At 40.6% G+C, this 19,461-nt stretch overlaps 1 protein-coding gene across 7 annotated transcripts in view; it reads right to left on the bottom strand.

Annotated features, from left to right (window-relative positions):
- The window catches only part of kif21a (kinesin family member 21A), a 65,602-nt gene extending 46,389 nt beyond the window's left edge, over positions 1-19,213 (bottom strand). For 3 of the 7 annotated variants that reach the window (XM_042411863.1, XM_042411864.1, XM_042411865.1), the window contains exon 1: positions 18,828-19,213. In XM_042411863.1, coding sequence (XP_042267797.1) covers positions 18,828-18,871 — 44 coding nt within the window. In that variant the 5' untranslated portion in view covers positions 18,872-19,213. The remainder of the gene's footprint in view (positions 1-18,827) is intronic. The other 4 variants (XM_042411867.1, XM_042411866.1, XM_042411868.1 and 1 more) reach the window with 2 other exon arrangements.
- Between the last annotated feature and the right edge of the window lie 248 nt (positions 19,214-19,461).

Below are 19,461 nucleotides of genomic sequence, written 5' to 3'. Positions count from 1 at the left end.
AGGGAGGGGGGGGATTGTGTGTAAGACTCCAAACTGTCAAAGACTTAAAACATGTGTGTGTGTGTGTGTTGTGAGGCAGCTGACTGTGCTGAAGCACTACATTACTGTATGATCGTGGTTTCACTACATGTGTGCTGACTGGTGCAGTTTGGCTTCTTCCTAAAAAACGCAACCGCCTGGCACATAATTAAAAAAAAAAAGCTTCTATTTGGTGGGTGCTTTTTTAAAGTGCCCTGCTGTACAATGAGGAGGTACATTTTTAGTATCACACACACACACACACACACACACACACTGCTAGAAGTGGTTTCATGCTCTGCCCGTTCAGCCAGACGGGACCACCTACAGTACCAGACAAAGAGCTCAGCACGCTGTCTACTTTAACTCAACGCTCGGCCCGCAGACGAGCTGGAAGAAAACCACGAGAGCATGCGATCTGTGCGACTGTCAAACACAAATCCATCACTGATAAAAAGCTTTAACTTCACATCAGCGGTGATTGAATAAAACCCCCCGATACTGTATCGATGTGTCTTCTTTATGTCTGTGCTGCCCTGAAACACTCTCTGTACTCTGCGTGACATAAAGGATGGGGTTGCTATGGTGACCGGTAATGGAAGCGAAGAATTAAAGTCATAATCCGATCCCAGCAGGATATAATGCCGGTCTGGCCGACTAAAAGATGCCAAGAGGAGGGGCATCGGAGACAGTCGAAGCACGGCAGCTCGCTCAGCATCCTGCCACCCGTCACAGACTTCAGCGTGAGGTTAATTCACTGCCGACCCGACCGGTGAATTAGGGATCAAAAAAAAAAGGTTTATCATATAATTATTCTTAACCCACAGGGAAAATTTTACGTCTTTGCGAGTGTAACCGCTCAGCTAGGCTTTAGTTATACGCTCTATTAATTCCACAAAGAGCCAACGATGCAGTCAGGGTTAAAAAATCTGACTTTAGTTTACAAGTTATAAAATATTAATAAGCCCAAAGCTGAGTTAGAAAACAGAGCTGGCCTTGGTTCAAGTGCTGAGACCTTCTTCACTTTTAACGCAGCACAGTGTCATTTTAGAATTTAAAAGTCAGCAATCAATTTAAAACCACCAAATTACCTAGAAACTGGCAAAAAACTATAGGTTTGAACTTAAAAGGTGACGAGTTTGTCTTAGAGGGCTTTAAAATCTATACAACATATGACACTCTATACTTAGTCCTTCCATTCAGATGTGAAAGAAAAATAAATATGCATTTAAAAATGTCAAACATCTCGATACTAGAAGCCTGAGGGGAAGGAGGAGTATTCTGTGTACCTTCTGATCACTTTAACATAAAGAAAAGGTTATTTTGGCAACAGACCTCAAAATCTGACATCAGTGTATGACCTCATCCTTAAACAGGTAAAAGCAGGATGAAACCGAACCCTGACTATAAATCCTCCCTGCGAAGGTTGAAATTTTATTAATTAATGATCTTATTAATCACCCAAAATGACAACTCGAGAGTACAAACAAGAAAAGAGCAGATCAATGTTTTATGTCCTCATATCCTCAAACAGAGCTCTCAAAACATGAGCACATGAGACCTGACTGTTGTGGGACTAATATCATCATTCTAGGTTTGCAACGCCTTCGATCAATCTGCTGATTATATTCTCAATTAATCGTTTTGTCTATAAAAAGTCAAAAAATATTTTCCCAGAGTCAGAGGCGACATCTTTAAATGTATTAACCCCCAAAATATCCACTTTACTACCACCAAAAGTGTTAAATCATCCTGTTTGAGAAGTTGAAACCAGCTCATTTTAAAAGAATGACTAAAACAATTAATCAATTATCAAAATAGTTGCTGATTAATTTTCTGTGGATCAACTGATTGATTAATTGACTAATTGTTGCAGCTTTAAACCTTTCAAAACAACATTATAACTAATCATAAATACAGCAGGACTACAAAAGCAAAATCATTCAAAATGAAATAAATGACATACATACAAGACATGAACAGCCACACAAGCTGAAAGTTATCAGGCTTCTATGCATTGAAACAACTTGATGTCAGCTATGTAAACAAAACAAAACAATTAACACAGCTATGAAAGAAAACATGTTAAATGTCATTTAATAGTCTGTAAAGACTTGACAGACTTGTGACTTGACCTCACAAGACTTAAAACCAGCTGTGCTGTTAAACATATAAACTCTGGAAAGCAGCAGCAACAATAAGGCTGAGTAACCCAGTTTCATCCCATGATGTACAAATGACACTGCTTTACACTTTGACAGCATGTGTTGTCTTGTTTGCTTATTCTTTAATCTAATGCTTCCTAGTCTAAATCATAATAATAATCAAATTTAGACAATATTTCATTTAAGTTCTCTTATGGATGCTTGTGTTGAGACGATATTCAAATTTGTTTGATTTTGTTAAATAAAAAACAGGTTTGTTGAAAAAAATGTCTATATTCATCAAAGAAAGATATCAAAGAGTTATTGATTTACTACCAATAGAAGAACTCAGATGTCATATTTGCACTAGTATCAAAAAATGCTGTTTGTCCAACTAGTACAAATGAGGAAAAACACATTTATTTCACATGTTCAGCTCAGTTGTTTCTCATCTAATTACTAAACTGTGAACTATGGAAGTGAACATAACTTTGCATTGAGTCAGATTTATTTTAAAAAGCTTTTATGGACTTGTTAGGTGTGTTACAGATCAACAGTAAACACAGAGAATAAATTCATCCCATATTTTGAGGCCACAGCTTGCAAAAACAAGCCACAAACACAAACCTCTGCCAGGACACATTGACTTGGTTTTATAATCTGCACATCAGGTTCATGGAGGCCGACACAACCCTGCTGCTGACCTGAGCTTATTGCTTCATCTTCCTCTAATAAAGCTTTGGATATGCATGGATATCCCACTGATCCTAGAGCATGTGAGCCTGTTTGGAAAAATGTGCTTTGCAAACAAACAAAGCTGTGCCGAGTTCCTGTGGCACGCTGATAACGGCTTTACTGCTTCCTGCAGGTCAAGGGTCAGGCAGCAGACCACCCCTTCATTATCAGGGGTGGAGAAGGGGAGGGGAAGGGGGTGTCAGCGAGAGATCAGTTGTAACTGTCAACATGGAGAGGGCCGGGGGTCAGTGGTGGAGGGGACATGGACCCTTTCCTCTTCTTACTGGCACATGTTTTACAAAGTAAGACATTTTCAATACAGGGCTGTCACATGATGAAACATCTTTTGGTGACCATATTGGAGGTGCTTAAGTCTTGGGAAGCTGTGGATTCAACAGCTGGTTGTGTTTTTAAATGTTTAACTTGGTTGTCTGAACAGACTTTACTGTTGCACAGAATTACTTTGTGCTTTTTTTTTTTTTTTAACTGGAAACTGATCAGTCACTCATGGGTGACAGATTTGGGTTTGGACGTAAGGATGTGTCCTTAACATTACCAAGGTGTTGCTGGATTGATCTCAAACAATCTAGCTGCTTTAACTCCATGTAATGTTAACAGTAAAATCACTGCAGACTTGCCAGGTTTGTGTGTTTTCTGCAAAAAAGTGCACTATTATGACAAACAGTGAAAGAGCAGGATATGGGGCAACCCTCAACTCCAAGCTGTATGCATTATTGACCAGCAGCAGTAGTAGAGTCGGTGAGGTAAAGAATCTGAAGTGGTTAGACTTCACTGGACAAAACTAAGATCTTTTGATATTATATTTAATTTCAGGCGTTAGGTGTTGTTAGCTAATTGGTGGTTGTTGCTCAGACATTCATCTGGTCCTTTTAAATAAGGACCAGAGTGTCAGTAACAGTTGAGCTTAGTTAATAAAAATGTTCTTTAATCAATCCAAACATTAATCTTTGAAATTCATGGGAGAAACTTTTACTATTTAATACCAATCATCCCCTTTTCCACGAGTAGATCAAGAGCAGAGTTATTATTGCATAGGTGTCATTAAGACATGAACATTATTTATTAGCTAAATTAGCCAAAGCTTGTCCAACTGATCTGTTGTTTATGAAAATCAAGTCAGCAGCTGCCTGAGCAGCACAGAGACACACAGACAGGTGAGCTGCAGCCTCTCAGCTGAGCTCTGATGTCACAGTAAAGGATCTCGCCACAAGTTCAGGAGCTGAATGAAAAATAGAATAGAAATAGAAGTTTTGAGATGATTTAAAGAGAAGTTTGAGCATCTCTGTCATGAAATTCTTGAGTTGTGTCGCCCAAATCCACAAACTGAAAGAAGGACAGAATCTCAGGTGAGCAGCACGTTACCTCCAGGTTTCTATACATTTATTTCATGATATGTTCATTTTAAATATTAACTTTGGTCCCAGATTTATGGGTAAGTAGACTATCAGTAAAATAAAATGTAAAATTCTGAGAAAAAAAATCATGACACAAGTCCAATTTCAGGCAAGTCAGCAAATGCATATTCAGTAAAATAAACATTTTGCAGAGTCAGCTTCTTTATGTGTGTATGTGTGTGCGCACATGTGTCTATGAAAGAGAAAAGAGTGATAGAGAGCAAGTACACACAGTTATTTTGCCCATTCGACAAACAAGACTATGTCAAAACCTAGCATATAGCTGGACCGTGTATGCAGAGACGGTCAGTAGTGTCTATAATGTGAATTCCTGGATATTACATGTTCATCTGGAGGCTTCAGTGGAAATTATGAATTAGTTTTGACAGCATTCGTTGCAAATTTAAGAGGCTCATCTCCGCCCAGTTACTGCAAGCACACCTACACTAAACTGATGTAACAGCCTCAGACTCTCATGTTTTACCAGCGAGACACGGTTTTTAATGGTTTTGTTCATCGTTTGTGATGTGAAAACGTCAAAAGAAATAAAAAGGTTTGCCTTCTGGTAATTAGTTCAGTTATAAAATCCAAAACGCACTGCCGTGGAGCATCTCTCCTGCCGGCTGCTGACAGCGCTGCCAGCCGGAGAGTCACGATCACAGCGGCGGTAGAGGAGGAGACGCAAAGACGCTGGTGTGTGTGTGTGTGTGATTAAACAGGAGTTCAGACGACTTCTCTGCATTTAACACCGGAGCTGAGAGCTCAAAGCAGGAAAACACTGTCACTCTGTGTCGCTCTGTCCTCTGTTTCCATCACAGTTGATACATTTAGGTCATTTAGAGACAAGACTGTAAAACTTTGCAGGCTGTCATGTTGTCAGAAAATTCGAGAAAAATAGAGACTTTGCTAATTCTGTGGGAACATGCCGCATGAAACACACATATGAGGTAATACTAGTCCTGTGCAAATCATTGGTGAATAGGTCTATGAGTGGAAGCCCTGTCAACACACCCTTATGACATAACAGAAAACTGTTTGTGCTGATTCATTTTGAAAGAGCAACAGCCAATGGGGAAACTACAATACAGGATCAGCTGACCAATGGTGCAACTTCATCACTCAGTCAGTCAGTCAGTCAGTCAGTGTAGGGCTGGTCCTGATGTTGTCCAGCCTAAAGTGTCCCTAACAAAGTTAAAACCAAACCTGAGCTCTTGCAGTCACACATATCCAATAATATATTTTGATAATGTCAACTTGTTAAAAGAAGAAAAAACAACCTTGTGGCTGCGTGTTATCTTTAGCACTGAGTACTTATATCAAATATACAGTATTTATTTTCCTGAAGAAAACTTTACTAGTTATTGCATTTGTTTTATTTAGATTCATACTGACTATCCCAACAACTAATCACAACCACAGGAACTTGTCATTTTGAAAGACTGCAGTCAGAATATCATCCATCTCTGCAGTTCACTTGGAAGATGTTTAAATCACTATGTGTTCACACCTGCTAAAACAAATTATACTGAAACATAAACCATCCAAGAATTTGATTAAACAGCTCCAAACATGCCTGGTGTGAAAAGACAGCAGCTCACTAGCTATTAATTATCATTTCTTTTTCAAACTTGATAGCATTATAGAACTTTTTACTATTAATTATATACTATTTAATAATCCACGTGTTTTATACTTAGATATGCATGTGCAGTGGGAACTTTTTACTTGCATAAACCTCGTGTAAGAAAGTTCCAAAATCTTATCAGAAGCGAAGCGTGTGATCCGACCTGCAACTTTCAGTTCCCAGAGGACGGATGCAGAGGGAGAACTCCTCTAGGAAGAAACACTGATGAGTGATGAAGAACAAAGGACCAACTGTTGTACCAATTAACTCCCAAGGTTGTATATTCTAACAGTCCCACAGTGCTTTGTCACAGTCTGTAACGGGTGTGGCTACCACTATAAATCTGAGTACTCTGATCCAGACTTATAGTCCCTGTACGTACACATGTGTGATTCTGGAATAAAACTCGCTCTTTATGAATCCATCTTAAATTTCCATGACAACTGGTATAAACGTTATTTGTGGACAGCTCAGCGTGCTATGAATGACGCATCCTTTTTGGGAGTGGAATCGCTCCCTCGTACACAGGTTGAATCTAATACCAGAGGTGTGTAATTAAATTTGGATCATATAGCCCAACAAATAAACTGTAACTGTATAGTTATCTGGCACCACTAATATAGGTCCATCGACATCGTAAAGATGTCAAGCATCTCATATAACAGCAGAGCCTAAAAACAACAACAGCCAGCGATGGTTAGCATTTAAACTGGTCAACATCGCGGTGGGAGTTCTTACTGGTGATTCATCTCTGCTCATTAAAAGTGATGCTGCAGAAGAAATAAACAGCAACATGTTTATTATTACTGCACACGTTTCCAGTGGATGCTTGATTTAGCACAGAGATATTTAAACTGAAAATGTAGGTAAAACTAGCTGACTTACTTTATACCGGCGAGGAGAGAAGACACATGGAGGCGTCCTGGATCCACATTGGTTTCTCTCTTTTTGTTGGATAGTTCTGTGGTCATTCTTAGGTTGTGAAAATCCTATTTTGTAAAGAGTGCATAGCATAAAAAACACCAGCAATCCAAATTTAAAGCTGGTTTTGTTTCTGGTGCAAAGGTGACATTTTAATGGTGTAAAATGTCCTCCAGTAGCAGTAACACATTCATCAATGAGAGAGAGATATTATTGTTTGCTCATACAGTATATTAGACCGGCAATAAACATTCATGATATTTCATTAATCTGCCGATTGCATCATTCAATGCTGATATTAAACACTGATTCCTCTCAGACCACAGCTACAGAAACACAGTCTGCAAATGTTTTATCATCATAGTACATTTTCTGTCTTTATTCATCTTTTGCTAGTATGTTTTTGTACATTACTTCAGCATTTAAAAGCACCAAACACCTGCTGTTTTTCATTTATTTATTAATTTTTTTTAAGCTTTACTTATTCAGGGAAGTTTCACAAAGAGGAAGCTTCTCTCTTGCGGGAATGACCTCATCATACTCACACAGTTACACTCATTCACACCTGGAAGCTGCCCAGTCAAACCACTGATCTGATCTGCTGGCCACTGGAGCAGTTAGGGTTAAGCCTTGCTCAAGGGCACCTCAGTAGTGGTAATGAGGGAGGGGAACTTCACTTTCCCCTCCTAGATTTATCCTGCCGGTTCAGGGATTGAACCGACAACCTCCGTCCCCTAAACAGCACTCCTAACCCTGTATTTATGTTGAGTTTTCAGTTGTTAAAGCTTTCCAAAACTCACTAAAGAATAGTATTTTAGGTACGGAAGGTAGAAATGTAAAGATTTGCAATTGAAATATTACCACAAATAATCTGTTATATATATACCACGTCATAACAAAACACCACAATCAGTCAACCTTTGATAACAATCTCAAACCACAAGGGTATTATATATTAAGCTGCTGGTTCATTGACCTTGGTCTATACATCCAAACAATCATATCAAGTAACTGTATCTAAACCTTCAAAACAGGAATAACAGACCACACAAAACTAAACAACAGCGTCCCACTTGATAAAGAAAAGAAAAGAATAAAACTGTGATGTATCTGGGTGCGTTGTTGGAGTTTACTCTCAAAATCCACTTCACCAGCCCGTACCGCTGAGTCGAGCCTGGACTGCAGTGTCATTCAACCATGTGGTGTTGACACAGGAGTCCCATCTCTGTGTCAACCACCGGACAGCGACACAAAAGCTAGTTGAAAAAGTGAAGAGAGTGTGTGTGTGGGTGAGGGACACATCAGCCAGCCGCCATCTGTAGCTTTCAAGGCAACCAGATAGCAGATAATGGGTTAGGTAAACACGCCGGCCAAGGTCGAGTGGAAGTCGGCTCGGCTCGGCGGTTAACCATTTGCATTTCTTTCAGATATATGATTTCAGGTTTTTTTGCCATTATTATTTGCCGGCAGGTGGCCAATCAACACCGAGACGTTTAACACATATACCGCCCACGTCGAGCGTTCACACCTGCAGCAAAAATTCAAATTGCTCAAACACCTCATGAATATGCAGATCCAGGCAGCTGCTACATGGCGCCGGCAGGTGGTGAAGCTTCATTTGCATATACGCTGCCTTCAGCGCCGTTTAATCCCAGCCTGCAATTTAGGTGTAAGACTGTCCGACACAGGGAGGTGTGACAACCTCACTGTATGAAACATGTGAGAGCTCTGTGTGAAGAGGCTGTTGTACTACATTATTGATAATGACTGCATCTAAAAGTGTTGTTCATGTCCTCCAGAAATCATGCTGATATAGTAGTCTGTAGACCATCTTGATATGTCATAGCTGGAAACGCACAGGTGCAATTAATAACATTAATGATGGCTGAATCTCATTTAGTTTTTCCAAATGAGTGACTCTGGGGTGGTGTGTGATGGGTTGCAAGTATGGCTTCGCTGGCTGTTATTAGTTATTAGTTCCACCTGTGCTTCTCTTGCTGTGAAAAAGGTGGACTGTAGTGTCGACAAGCATCATCCCTCCAAGTTTAATTTAAATTGAAAGGTTGGATAGCAATGTCAGTTTGTTGGTTTGTCCACCACTCAATACTGGGATGTTTATATTCTAATATCTAGCATCTCAACAGCTATTGACATTCATGGTTCCCAGATGATGTATTTTAATGACTTTGGTTACTATCCTGACTTTTCCTCTGGTGCTCGTAGTGACTTGACATTACCAGACACAAGCCTGAAAATAATGTACCCAAAATTTAAAAAAAGTTACTGTTCTTCAACCCTTTTGATTACAGTCATTGGTGTCATTTGAAAAGGTAATTTGCCAAGTTTGGTCCAAATATGTGGTGAATGGCACATTATGGGTCTCACAGGTAGAAGAGTGTTGTCTAACAGGTTAAGAGTGAAATGTCTCAACAACTATTAGATAGATTGCCATGAAACTTGCTAGAAATATTCAAGGTCTCTAGAGGATAAATTCTAATAACTTTGATGATCCCTGACTTTCCATTTAGCTCCATCCCCAGATCAAAATTTCAGTTTGTCCAAAACTTTGGTTTATGATGCAGATAACTGCAAAACTAATGACATTTTCTTTATCCTCAGCTGCACTTTGTGCTTAGTTCTAATTAGCAAATGTTAGCGTATTAACATGCAAAACTAAGATGGTGAACCTGGTAGCTATTACCTGAATGAATATATACCTAAATAATAGTTAGTAAATACTATCTTAATATCGTCACTGTGAGCATGTTAGCATTTAGCTCAAACCACTGTACAGTCTCACAGAGCTGCTAGCATGACTCTAGACTTCTTTACATCATACACTAACATGGTGCCAAAACACCCAGTTTCTCCAGAATTGATTCTTCAAAAATGGAGTCATTGGTATTTGAGATTAGTGCTGAAATGATTAGCTTATTGACAGAAGATCCAGCAGCCAAAATTTTATTATTTAATCATTTAAGTCATTTACAAGTAAAAATGCCGACGTTTGCTTGTTCCAGCATCTCAAATTTGAGGATTTGCCTCTTTTTACTATTTTTTTTGTCATTATAAATTGAATATCTTTGGGTTTTGACTGTTGGTCACAAAAAACAAGCAATTTGAAGACCAATTAAACTAAAAACGGGCATGTTTCACAAATTTTCTGACATTTTATGACTGATTTATGATAATGAAAATAATTATCGCTGCCTAATCTGAGATCTTATATTACAGTTTTTATTGTACCGCATCCATTCGGTCAATAAATCATTCAAACTGATGCACCATCTAAAGATGCACCATCCAAAACAGGCAAATGACTTCTGATATATTACAGATATAACCTCACATATCACATTTAATTGACAGACAGAAAGACAGACAGACGCAGCCTGATTCATAAAGACAGCAGCTCATTTTACAGAGAAAACACATCCCTCCCTATTAACTGTAGAGACAGCCTCTTGACATAAATAACAAGGTGGCATCTCACTATGCAAACAGAGCTATTTGTGACTGTCTGTGTCCTATTTGTGACTTTCTGCTGGCAGTTTGATGATGGAAGTTAAGTTACATCCACATCCTATTTGTGGTACCAGTTCTACATTTAGACCTCAACCATTTTAGCTGAGTCCTTAACTGGACAGATTTGTACAGTGAGGAGAAAAGGCTGACATCAAGCAGAGCTGTGTAGGAGTATTCAGGCAATACTGAAGGAAGAAAATGAGCAAAAAAAAATGAGGAAAGTAAAGTGCAGCAGCGGGGGGAAGACAAAGCCAGCAGCAGAGCGAACAACATATTTGCATGGGTGTGGTGTACATGTAAGCTACTCTATAATTACATCCACTTTATTTTGTATGACCAGCTAGTTTCTAAGTGCTATATAATAGGTATAGTGGAGAAGGAGGGGGGGTGGGCTCTTGTCATAAGCATGTCCACATGTGGTGTGTGTGGCTCCGCAGTTTAAGACTCTCTGCATCGCTACAGATGCGTCTGGCAGAAATGTGCTGACTCCTTAGAGGTTGTGATATAGATAACTGAGGTCTTGCAGCAATGCTGTGGCCGGTCGGGAGTCTATTTTGGGGCAAGTTAAGTCTAAGTGTAGGCTGTGCTTAGTATCGCCTCGGAGTGGTTGAGCCTTCTATCTAGAAAGAGGGTCATGACAGCTAAACACTGGAAACGTATCTGGGTTTCACTCAAATGACCATGTTCCAGTGCAGCCTGTCACCATAACAGAGTCTGTTACTAAAGATAATTTGAATATCTGATAATTGGAGTCCTGCTGCAGGGAGAGAAGGGCAGTCTGTAGTGCTGCTGCAGATCTCTCCCCAGTTCAACCCCAAACCTAAGGACTTCTTTCATTATGAAATAATCTATTGATATTTTTTCTGTTAAGTCTTTACAAAAGTTTCTCAGAGTACCAGTCGATGTCTTCAGATGGCTTGTTTTGTTTGACACAGTCTGAAATAAACAGTTAATTAATCAGTTAGCTGTTAGACTTTTTTCTTTTTTTATAATTCAGTCATTTCAAACAGAAATCTCATACATTCATTGGCCCCAACTTCTCAAAAGTTAGGATATGCTGCTTTTATGTTTTATATCACTGTTCCGTAAATGATTAAAATATCTTTATAATGTTGACTGGAGTGTCCTCATGGGCACTGGGACATTTGTCACTATCTTTTCACATTTTTTAGACTGTAGGACTACAAGCTTACGGAGTTGCACTTATCACGGTTATGATAGCATCAGCTAAAAGCCTTAATTACAGGAAAGAGCATAAAAGTTGATCATAATAGGCAACTTTAATCTATTAGCAACACTATAAAAACCACATTAGCTGGCAGTCTGAGTGCACTCCTTATAGTGCCATAAAATATGAAGTGATGTGAGGTCAGTTATGTTACACTGCGATGAGCTCAGTCTATTCGAAGCTGGCCTCTGCTGAGCTCCGGCTCCCATGTTGGAAACATACACTCCTCGTTCAACTAGTGCTGCAGGCGAAGGAGGTGTTATTCATAGCTTCCGTCTCGGTAACTTGGCTAGCACTTTAACACTTTGGCTATCACTTAAAAAGACAAACAGCGTGTGCGGAGAGGTAATACGACATGATGCGAGCTCCCTTCGGGCTATTTCTCTAACAAAAGAATGTAGATCATAGCACGAGGATGCAGGTCTTGATGGGAACAACGAAGCTTACAACCGACACTCAACGCTCCAGTCAAAGCAACAAAGAATAACACAGACTCCCTGGTGGCTGTAAAGGAGATTGTAAGAGTAGAAAATACATTATTTATTCACAATATAGTCAGGCTGTACCCAAAAAAAGATTTTTCCAAGTTAAATCTTTCTTTATAAATACTGAATATTACAAGTGACCCCTTTCCATCACTACGCTGTACCCAAATTACTATAAAAATGATGATAAATATCTATTATTATTTTAAAAAAAAAAACAACAACAGATAGAGTCATAGCATGTATGAAGAATATGATTATGATGGATGTTGAGCAACTTCCAGGTGTCACCAAACAAACAGGACCAACCTGAGCCCTACGAGAAGCTGGATTCTGCATGTTTCCTTTTCAAAGTATCGAATAGGTCAATCAATCACAACCTCCTCTCACCAGCTACACTTTGTGTTTAGTGATAATTAGCAAATATTAAGCAACATTATACCTACTAAACCTACTTCACATTCAGCTTAAAGCACTGCTGGGCTTAAGCGCAGCCTAATAGAGCTGCTAGCATAGCGTAGAATCGCTGCGTGAGTCTGAAATCACTTCCTCCTTCACTCTCTCACCACTCCGTATATTATAAACAGTTTACTCAAAAGTGAGCATCAGTTTTGGACAATTACTAATAATAATCCTCATCAATTATCATTTTTGCATCTATAAATTGCGCTGCACTGGATTGTGGGATTGTTAGCAGAAAGTAGCGGATCTACCATGGATGCTACTTCTTCAGTTCAGTTCAGTCACTTTATTATCTCAGATGGGAAACTTGACTTGCGGTGAGATGCACAAGACAAAAAAACAACACAAGCAAGAAAAAAAGTACAAAAACAGAAAGTATAAAAATGTTTCCTGTGCTTACAATATACAGAACTCTATAATACAACAAAACAAACTCTAACATGCTGAATTACATGTGCAAATTAAGCAGGGTTATTGCAAAGGGAACAAATATTGCACTTGTACCGGGGGACTCTAAGTCTACGGCCTGAGGGAAGAGTTTCTAACTCAAAGCGGAGAGGCTGGTCTGTGCGGTCTAATATAGACCTGGCCCTGCGGAGAACCTGCTGGTCAAAGATAGCCGTCAGGGGGGTCTGTGGGACACCGATCACCTTACAATCCACCATCACAATATTGCTCAGGTGGTTTTTGTCCTTAATGTTCGGGTCACCAGACCAAGCAATCATAGAAAAAGTAAATGCAGATTCAATAAATGACTTGTAAAACAAAGACATCATTTTCCTATCGACATTAAAAGTATTTAAGGAAGAACAAACGTAGCGGTCCCTTCTTACAGACCGCAAACTTCTGGTTTTTATCAATGACTCTTCCAGCATATTTATAATGTTCTACAATCTTCATGCCAATTCCTTTGATGAAGGTCTGAGATGGTGGGTGGGACCATTTCCTTATAAAAATCAATGACCATATCCTACGTTTCTGTGGTGTTTAAATGGAGGAAGGCCTCATCACACCATTTAACAAACTCATCTCATCTCATGCTCGGATTCATCTTTATGGAGCAGGCTGATGATAAGTGTATCATCAGTGAATTCAGGACGTGCCTGTCCTTGGTGTGAAGAACATACAGCAGAGGAGAGCCGGTGGAAGAGGAGCGCCGTTCACTCTCACCCTCTGAGACCTACTTGTTAAAAAATCTACAATCCAGCCCACAAATCCAGCCCTCTGTTCCATTGTTGAATTTTTGAGGTCACTAGTGGATAAATTTACACACTCAGTATTCAGACACTCAAATAAAACAGTAGAAGGTAAATACAGTGCCCTATATAGTAATTAGGGATTGATTTTGAACACAGCCTTGGTCTTGTTGTAAAATCAAGTCTTTAACTTGCAGTTAGAGAGTTTTCCTAAAAGAGTGGGACATCGCTGCTGCACCAACATGCCCTGATATCATTCCACTTCTAAAATAACACCAACATAGAGTGTTAAATACATACTCACCTTCAAACTTAGAAGATACTGTCATGCAGAAAAAATGTAATATTTTTTTTTTTAGGATAACATCACTGTCTTGTCGAGGAATTCTGGGAAGACCTCCAAGTTATATGCACTGATAGAGATTCATGTTTGCTCAGTTCAGACTGACTTCTTTCCCACTACATGAAAAATGTGTGTGTGTATATTGTGTTTAATATGGACTGACAGAAAAAATATCCCCCTCTCATGCCATCAGGCAGGTGTTTAACACAAAGCATTCAGCTTTAAGAAGCTGCAAGTGTGAAAATGTGAAAGTGTGACACACAGAAGGGTATAAAAATGACACTAAACTGACAGTTACAACAACGGCAGAGAAGAGAGAACAGCTACAGACCAACACACATTGATACAGCCACATACAAACACACATAGAGCCACAGGACTATGGGTCAGTGGCTGACTCCTGACAGACTGACTTGGCTCAGTGGATGTGAACAAAGCACGAGGTCTGGAGAGGCTTTAGACCCGTCGGGGCTTTTGTGTTTGCACGGTGCTGCCATGGGCGACGAAAACGCATCTGAACGTCCCATATCTGAGCTCCCACTGGTCCTCTGCCAGTCCTCTACTAGTCCTGCCCCTGTTAGGTACTTTATGCCCTAAATACTATCAAACTGTGTTTAGAAAATCCCCTTGCTTAGCTTTTGGATATAAATCCTGACGAAAACTGTTTGTAGAATACTTTTGTCTTTATGTAAAACTTAATAAAAACATACTACAAGCAGGAACCTGTTCCTAGTATTCATTAATGTTTTACAATGAACTTTCTATTCACACATGTTTTTCTGCAGTTTTCCACCCATTCAATTTCTGTACCTCACTTATCCTCTATTTGGCTGGGGGCCAAAGAGAGGATCTTTCAGTCGAGAGGCCCCACAGCCTCTTTTTTGCACTGTAAACCCCCACAGCTATTGTCAGCTGTTGTCTCTTGTCAGCTGAGTTAAGGTCTGGTCTGGTCATTAAGTAATAATAGTAAATATGTGCTCTAATCTTGCAGCTCATTTTAACAAGCTTCTTCTACCACAGTTAACCCTGTCTCTACAGTCGGGGCTTACTCTCAGCCACTTAGACCAGTTCCTGCATGCCTCCATGTCATTACATTAAAGTATGCCTGTAACTTAAGCCTTAAGAGGTTTAGGGACCTATTTAATTTCATCATCATCACTGTTATGCCCTTCAGCCGAGCATCATGATCAACAAGTCCTTACAGTGGGGGGGGGGGGGGATAAATAGAAATAGAAACTGATTTTTCTTGATGAGCTGCGTCTTTGCATTTTGTGGTCTGCTTGGTGGTTAATTAGCTTGGCAACAGCAGCTAAACTACAGCACACAAAGTAATAAACACGGTCTAAGTCCCTCCCTCTCACTTTGATCCGCGCCGCTCATCTGTCATTGCCTCGGAAATAAACGATTGCTGCTTTATTTCTTGTCGTATTGCGGGAATCGCCCCAGCAGGCAGGTTAGACGAGTCCTCAGCTCCACCTGAGCCCTTCCCCTCGATGTAAGACTGACTACTGTGACGTCTCGGACTGTGCAAATAAGCCAGCTGCAGCACAATCTATATACTGTAGTCAGGAAAGTGTACTGTGTAACTCCTTCCCAGTGCACTATCAATGCTAACCCCTCCTGTGCTTCAGTAAACACACACTATGGACGCAAATGCATGTTGAAAGCAAATGCTCTGAGGACCCAGTTCTTTTGCAGAAGTTTGAAAGAACAGGAGGGCCTTTGTTGAGAAAAGCTGGGGTCTTAAAACCGATTAAACAACCTCAAATAGACCCCTCGGTCCTTAAAGTAACCCTGTTTAAAGCAGTATGCAATCTGGGATCAGGCAATAAGGCTTAAACTGCACCTTGGAAATATTGGTTTCCAAGATAAGCTTGACACTTTTTTTCCATTGAATTTACATTTCAGGAATTTTGTTGACTTGCTCCTATTCTTGTGCAGTGAGGAGTAAGTTTTAAGCAGCTGTACGAACTGGTTGTGCACGTGCACGGTGAGACTTGTCAACAGTCTTGTCAAACTATTTTGACAGTTGGTAGCAGTTGAAAACATGCTGCGGCAAATCCATCACCAGGGCTTGTGCCAAGCAACGTGTCAACAAGTAAACAGCTTTCTACTAATTACAATGCTGATTTTTGGCATCATTATATCCAGAATCCTTCATAATTGTAGATTACTGGCAGAGGTCTAAAGCTTATATTAAATTAGTATTTCATTGAGAGAGATTGATGGTGGTTTTTCTGGGTATCTTTTAAGAAAATGAGCTGTTTTTAAATATGACAAAGTAAAACGTAGCGTGCTGAAGCTAGTGTTGTATTTTAGTTCCTGGAACAAGAACCAGCGTCCACCTCTCAGTGGATGAAAGCTGTCCTCACTTTTACTGTAATTTGCATTCTTTCAGGAAGTGCGAGTCATTTTAAAACACATGGTTATGTCTAATTTGGGGAAGCAAGCATTTGCGTGACTTTTTAAGATCAGTGGCCAAAATTTAGTTTGGAATTCAACTTCACAACAAACATCCTGTATCAGAATAATCATGGGAGACTTACATGCCGATTTTATTACTTCACACGAGCCGAAAAGTTATTAAATTAGCGAATGAAACAGATGTTGATTCGGCTCTATTGTCAGTTTTGTTGTTGTTGTACTGGATGACATTATATTCTATGACCCAAGTTAAGGTCAACAGCTTCAAAGCATACCATAGGACTGAATTAACACCACAACAGTATCTCAATGAAAACCCAACATTTTAAGTGAGTCAGTATTTATTGCAGTGCTGTTTAATTGCATTGCACACCATCAGTACAGGTGTTTCTATTTTTCTGGCCACTTGGTGTATCAACTTGCAGCAGGTTTTTTTTCCACTAACTGTGCAGTTTCAGAGGGATTGGAGACACCTGGAAGCATCACTGAGGATGTTGCTCAGTTAAATCTCCCTTCAGATACTCGTTTACACTGGTAGATATAATTGATCTGTGATGTGCAGGTTGCTTCAGGGGACATTTTCTGCAATTAAGTGCTGTAATTCACTTTGGTTTACTTTCCCCTCAACATGCACGTCCTACTCTGCTTCAGGCCTGGTGACTCTGTGCAGTTCCCGGGATGACGTTTGCCCTTTTCTCAAAACAGTCTATTGACATTGCCAGTGCCAAAAATGGTGTCTCCATCTCTTATACAACACAGTTATTCTGTACTCTTGTTGGAACAAAATCTCTAAAAAAAGAGGCCATTGCTCTTGGACATTGAGAGCCACTAAACCGGAGATAAATTCCTTGTATACATATTTTGCCAGTTAAGATTATTCTGATTCTGATATTTCTCCCTGACTGTCAGAACAAATTCTCCAAAAAGAAGCCATTGCTGTTGGATTATGAAGACATGTGCCAGACAAATTCTGGCATTTGCAAATGATATTTTCCTCGCTTAAGCATTTTCTGCTTGTCACATCAACTATTCTTTAGTAGCAACATATTTGACAAGAAAAGAATCCACCATCAAACAATAAAAGCAGCCCAGAAATGCCAAAAAACATCACCAACAATATGTATTTTTAAACAGCACAATCACAATATGGATTTTCCCCCTCCCTTCATAACGAGAGATGGAATCAGGAAGCTCTGGATAAACAATGATGATGCACTTTTGTGAACAAGTGCACATGAGGGCGACTGTTAGGAAAATATGAGCAAGCATGGACGAGATGGAAAACACACAGATATAGAGGGAAGAGACGGAATAAGCGCAACAATACTGTCATTATCTATCATTTTCATGACGAGTCAAAAGGTCTGCGGATGGCCTTGAATGGCATTCGGATGAGAGAGAGAGAGAGAGAGACTGTGAGGGAGACTGGCTTCCCATTATGCCACTGTCACTGTGCCACCTCACCAGCTGGGTGGGAGCGGCCTACTTCAGCACAATAGCACATATTAAGTGCATGGACTTAAAGGAAGAAGGACAGATTCTGTATCTTTACTAATAAAAAAAAATAACATGCCTGAATAGATAGTAACAGGCTTGGATCACTGAAAGCCATAACTGGGCTGTCCACTGACTGTCTCCAAACAAAGACTAGACTTGACAGAAGCTGCACTGAACGCTCCACTGTCCTTTCCTTGAAACCTGGCTGTCAGTGAAGCTCTTCTTTCATCGATTAACTGTCTTTCTGAAGGAGGCTTTGAGAAGAGGCCTGGCTTTAGGAGAGAAACACAGGCTGATTGTCTCTCTCCCACCCCTCTCTCTCTCTCTCTCTCTGTCTTTTCTTTCTCTGATAGCTCAGCCGTTACAATAGATGATATCATCCCTCCTGGAGCATGCCAGAGTGTGCAGAAAACAACCCATGTGTGCGCACCTGTGCAAAGGGCGTGATGCTCTGTGTTTTTGGGTTTTTTTTGCTATGTTCAGACACATACTGTACATCACACATTGGGGGAAGCTGTTCATTCTAGCAGAGGTGAAGCACAAACAGACCGAGAATGTGTGCTGAAAAGCCCGCAGCAGCTATCAAGAGGTGCCCGGCTGAACTGGGTCACCGTGCTGAAATGAAATGAGGCTGATAATTTCTGGATAGAGAGTGAGTGTGTGTGTGTGTATGGCTAAGCAGATGCTGCTGTTGATCTGCAGGTGTTTGCTAGGCCCGCGGCACTGACTGACAGGTGGCACCGGGCAATTAAGATACAGCTACGCATTTACCGGTTGATGGAGAATTAAAAAGAAATTTTAGTGACTTACCTCAGAGCCACACGGACTGAGCTTTCATCCTGTCCGGTCGTCATGATTCCTTATAAAATAATCGATGTGCAAACAGGAACAAAAAGCGGATTTATCTTGTTTTGGCTGCTTGCCCTGGCAAAACAGCGGAGGAAGAAAAAAAAAAAAAAAAGTGCGTGCTGCCCCGGCAAGCGAGCGGACCGAGCAACGGAGCTGCTCACCTCGACTTCACCGTCGCCATGCCAAAACAAACACTAAAAATGATCTTCACGGTGCTTTTGAACGTGATTTCAGCGATGAGGTGAGGCGGTGTGTCCGCATGTTGCGTCTACGTGCACCGCATCTCTGCGCAGTTCGGCTCGGATGCTTCAGCTCCGGCTCGAGCCCACATGCAAACTGACGCCGCCGCCGCTTCTGCCGCTGCTGCTGCTGCTAGGTGAGCCATGGCCGCGCGCGCGCGTACACACACACACACGCACACATAAACTGCGTACACGCGGGTGCCGTGCCTCTCTCTCTCACTCTCTCTCCCTCTCTCCGCTCCGTTTACGCACCGGGGAGGGAGCCGCAATGCGTCAGCAAGCCACGCCCCTCTCCAGGGAAACGACTGCGAGATGACGTCATAACAAGCAGGTTACACATATTTTTTGTAAGA

Source organism: Thunnus maccoyii, chromosome 5, assembly GCF_910596095.1.
Source record: "Thunnus maccoyii chromosome 5, fThuMac1.1, whole genome shotgun sequence".
In the NCBI taxonomy this organism is placed as follows: Eukaryota; Metazoa; Chordata; class Actinopteri; order Scombriformes; family Scombridae; genus Thunnus; species Thunnus maccoyii.
Note: the sequence above shows the minus strand (reverse complement) of the source record. Positions and strands in the feature narration are given on the sequence as shown.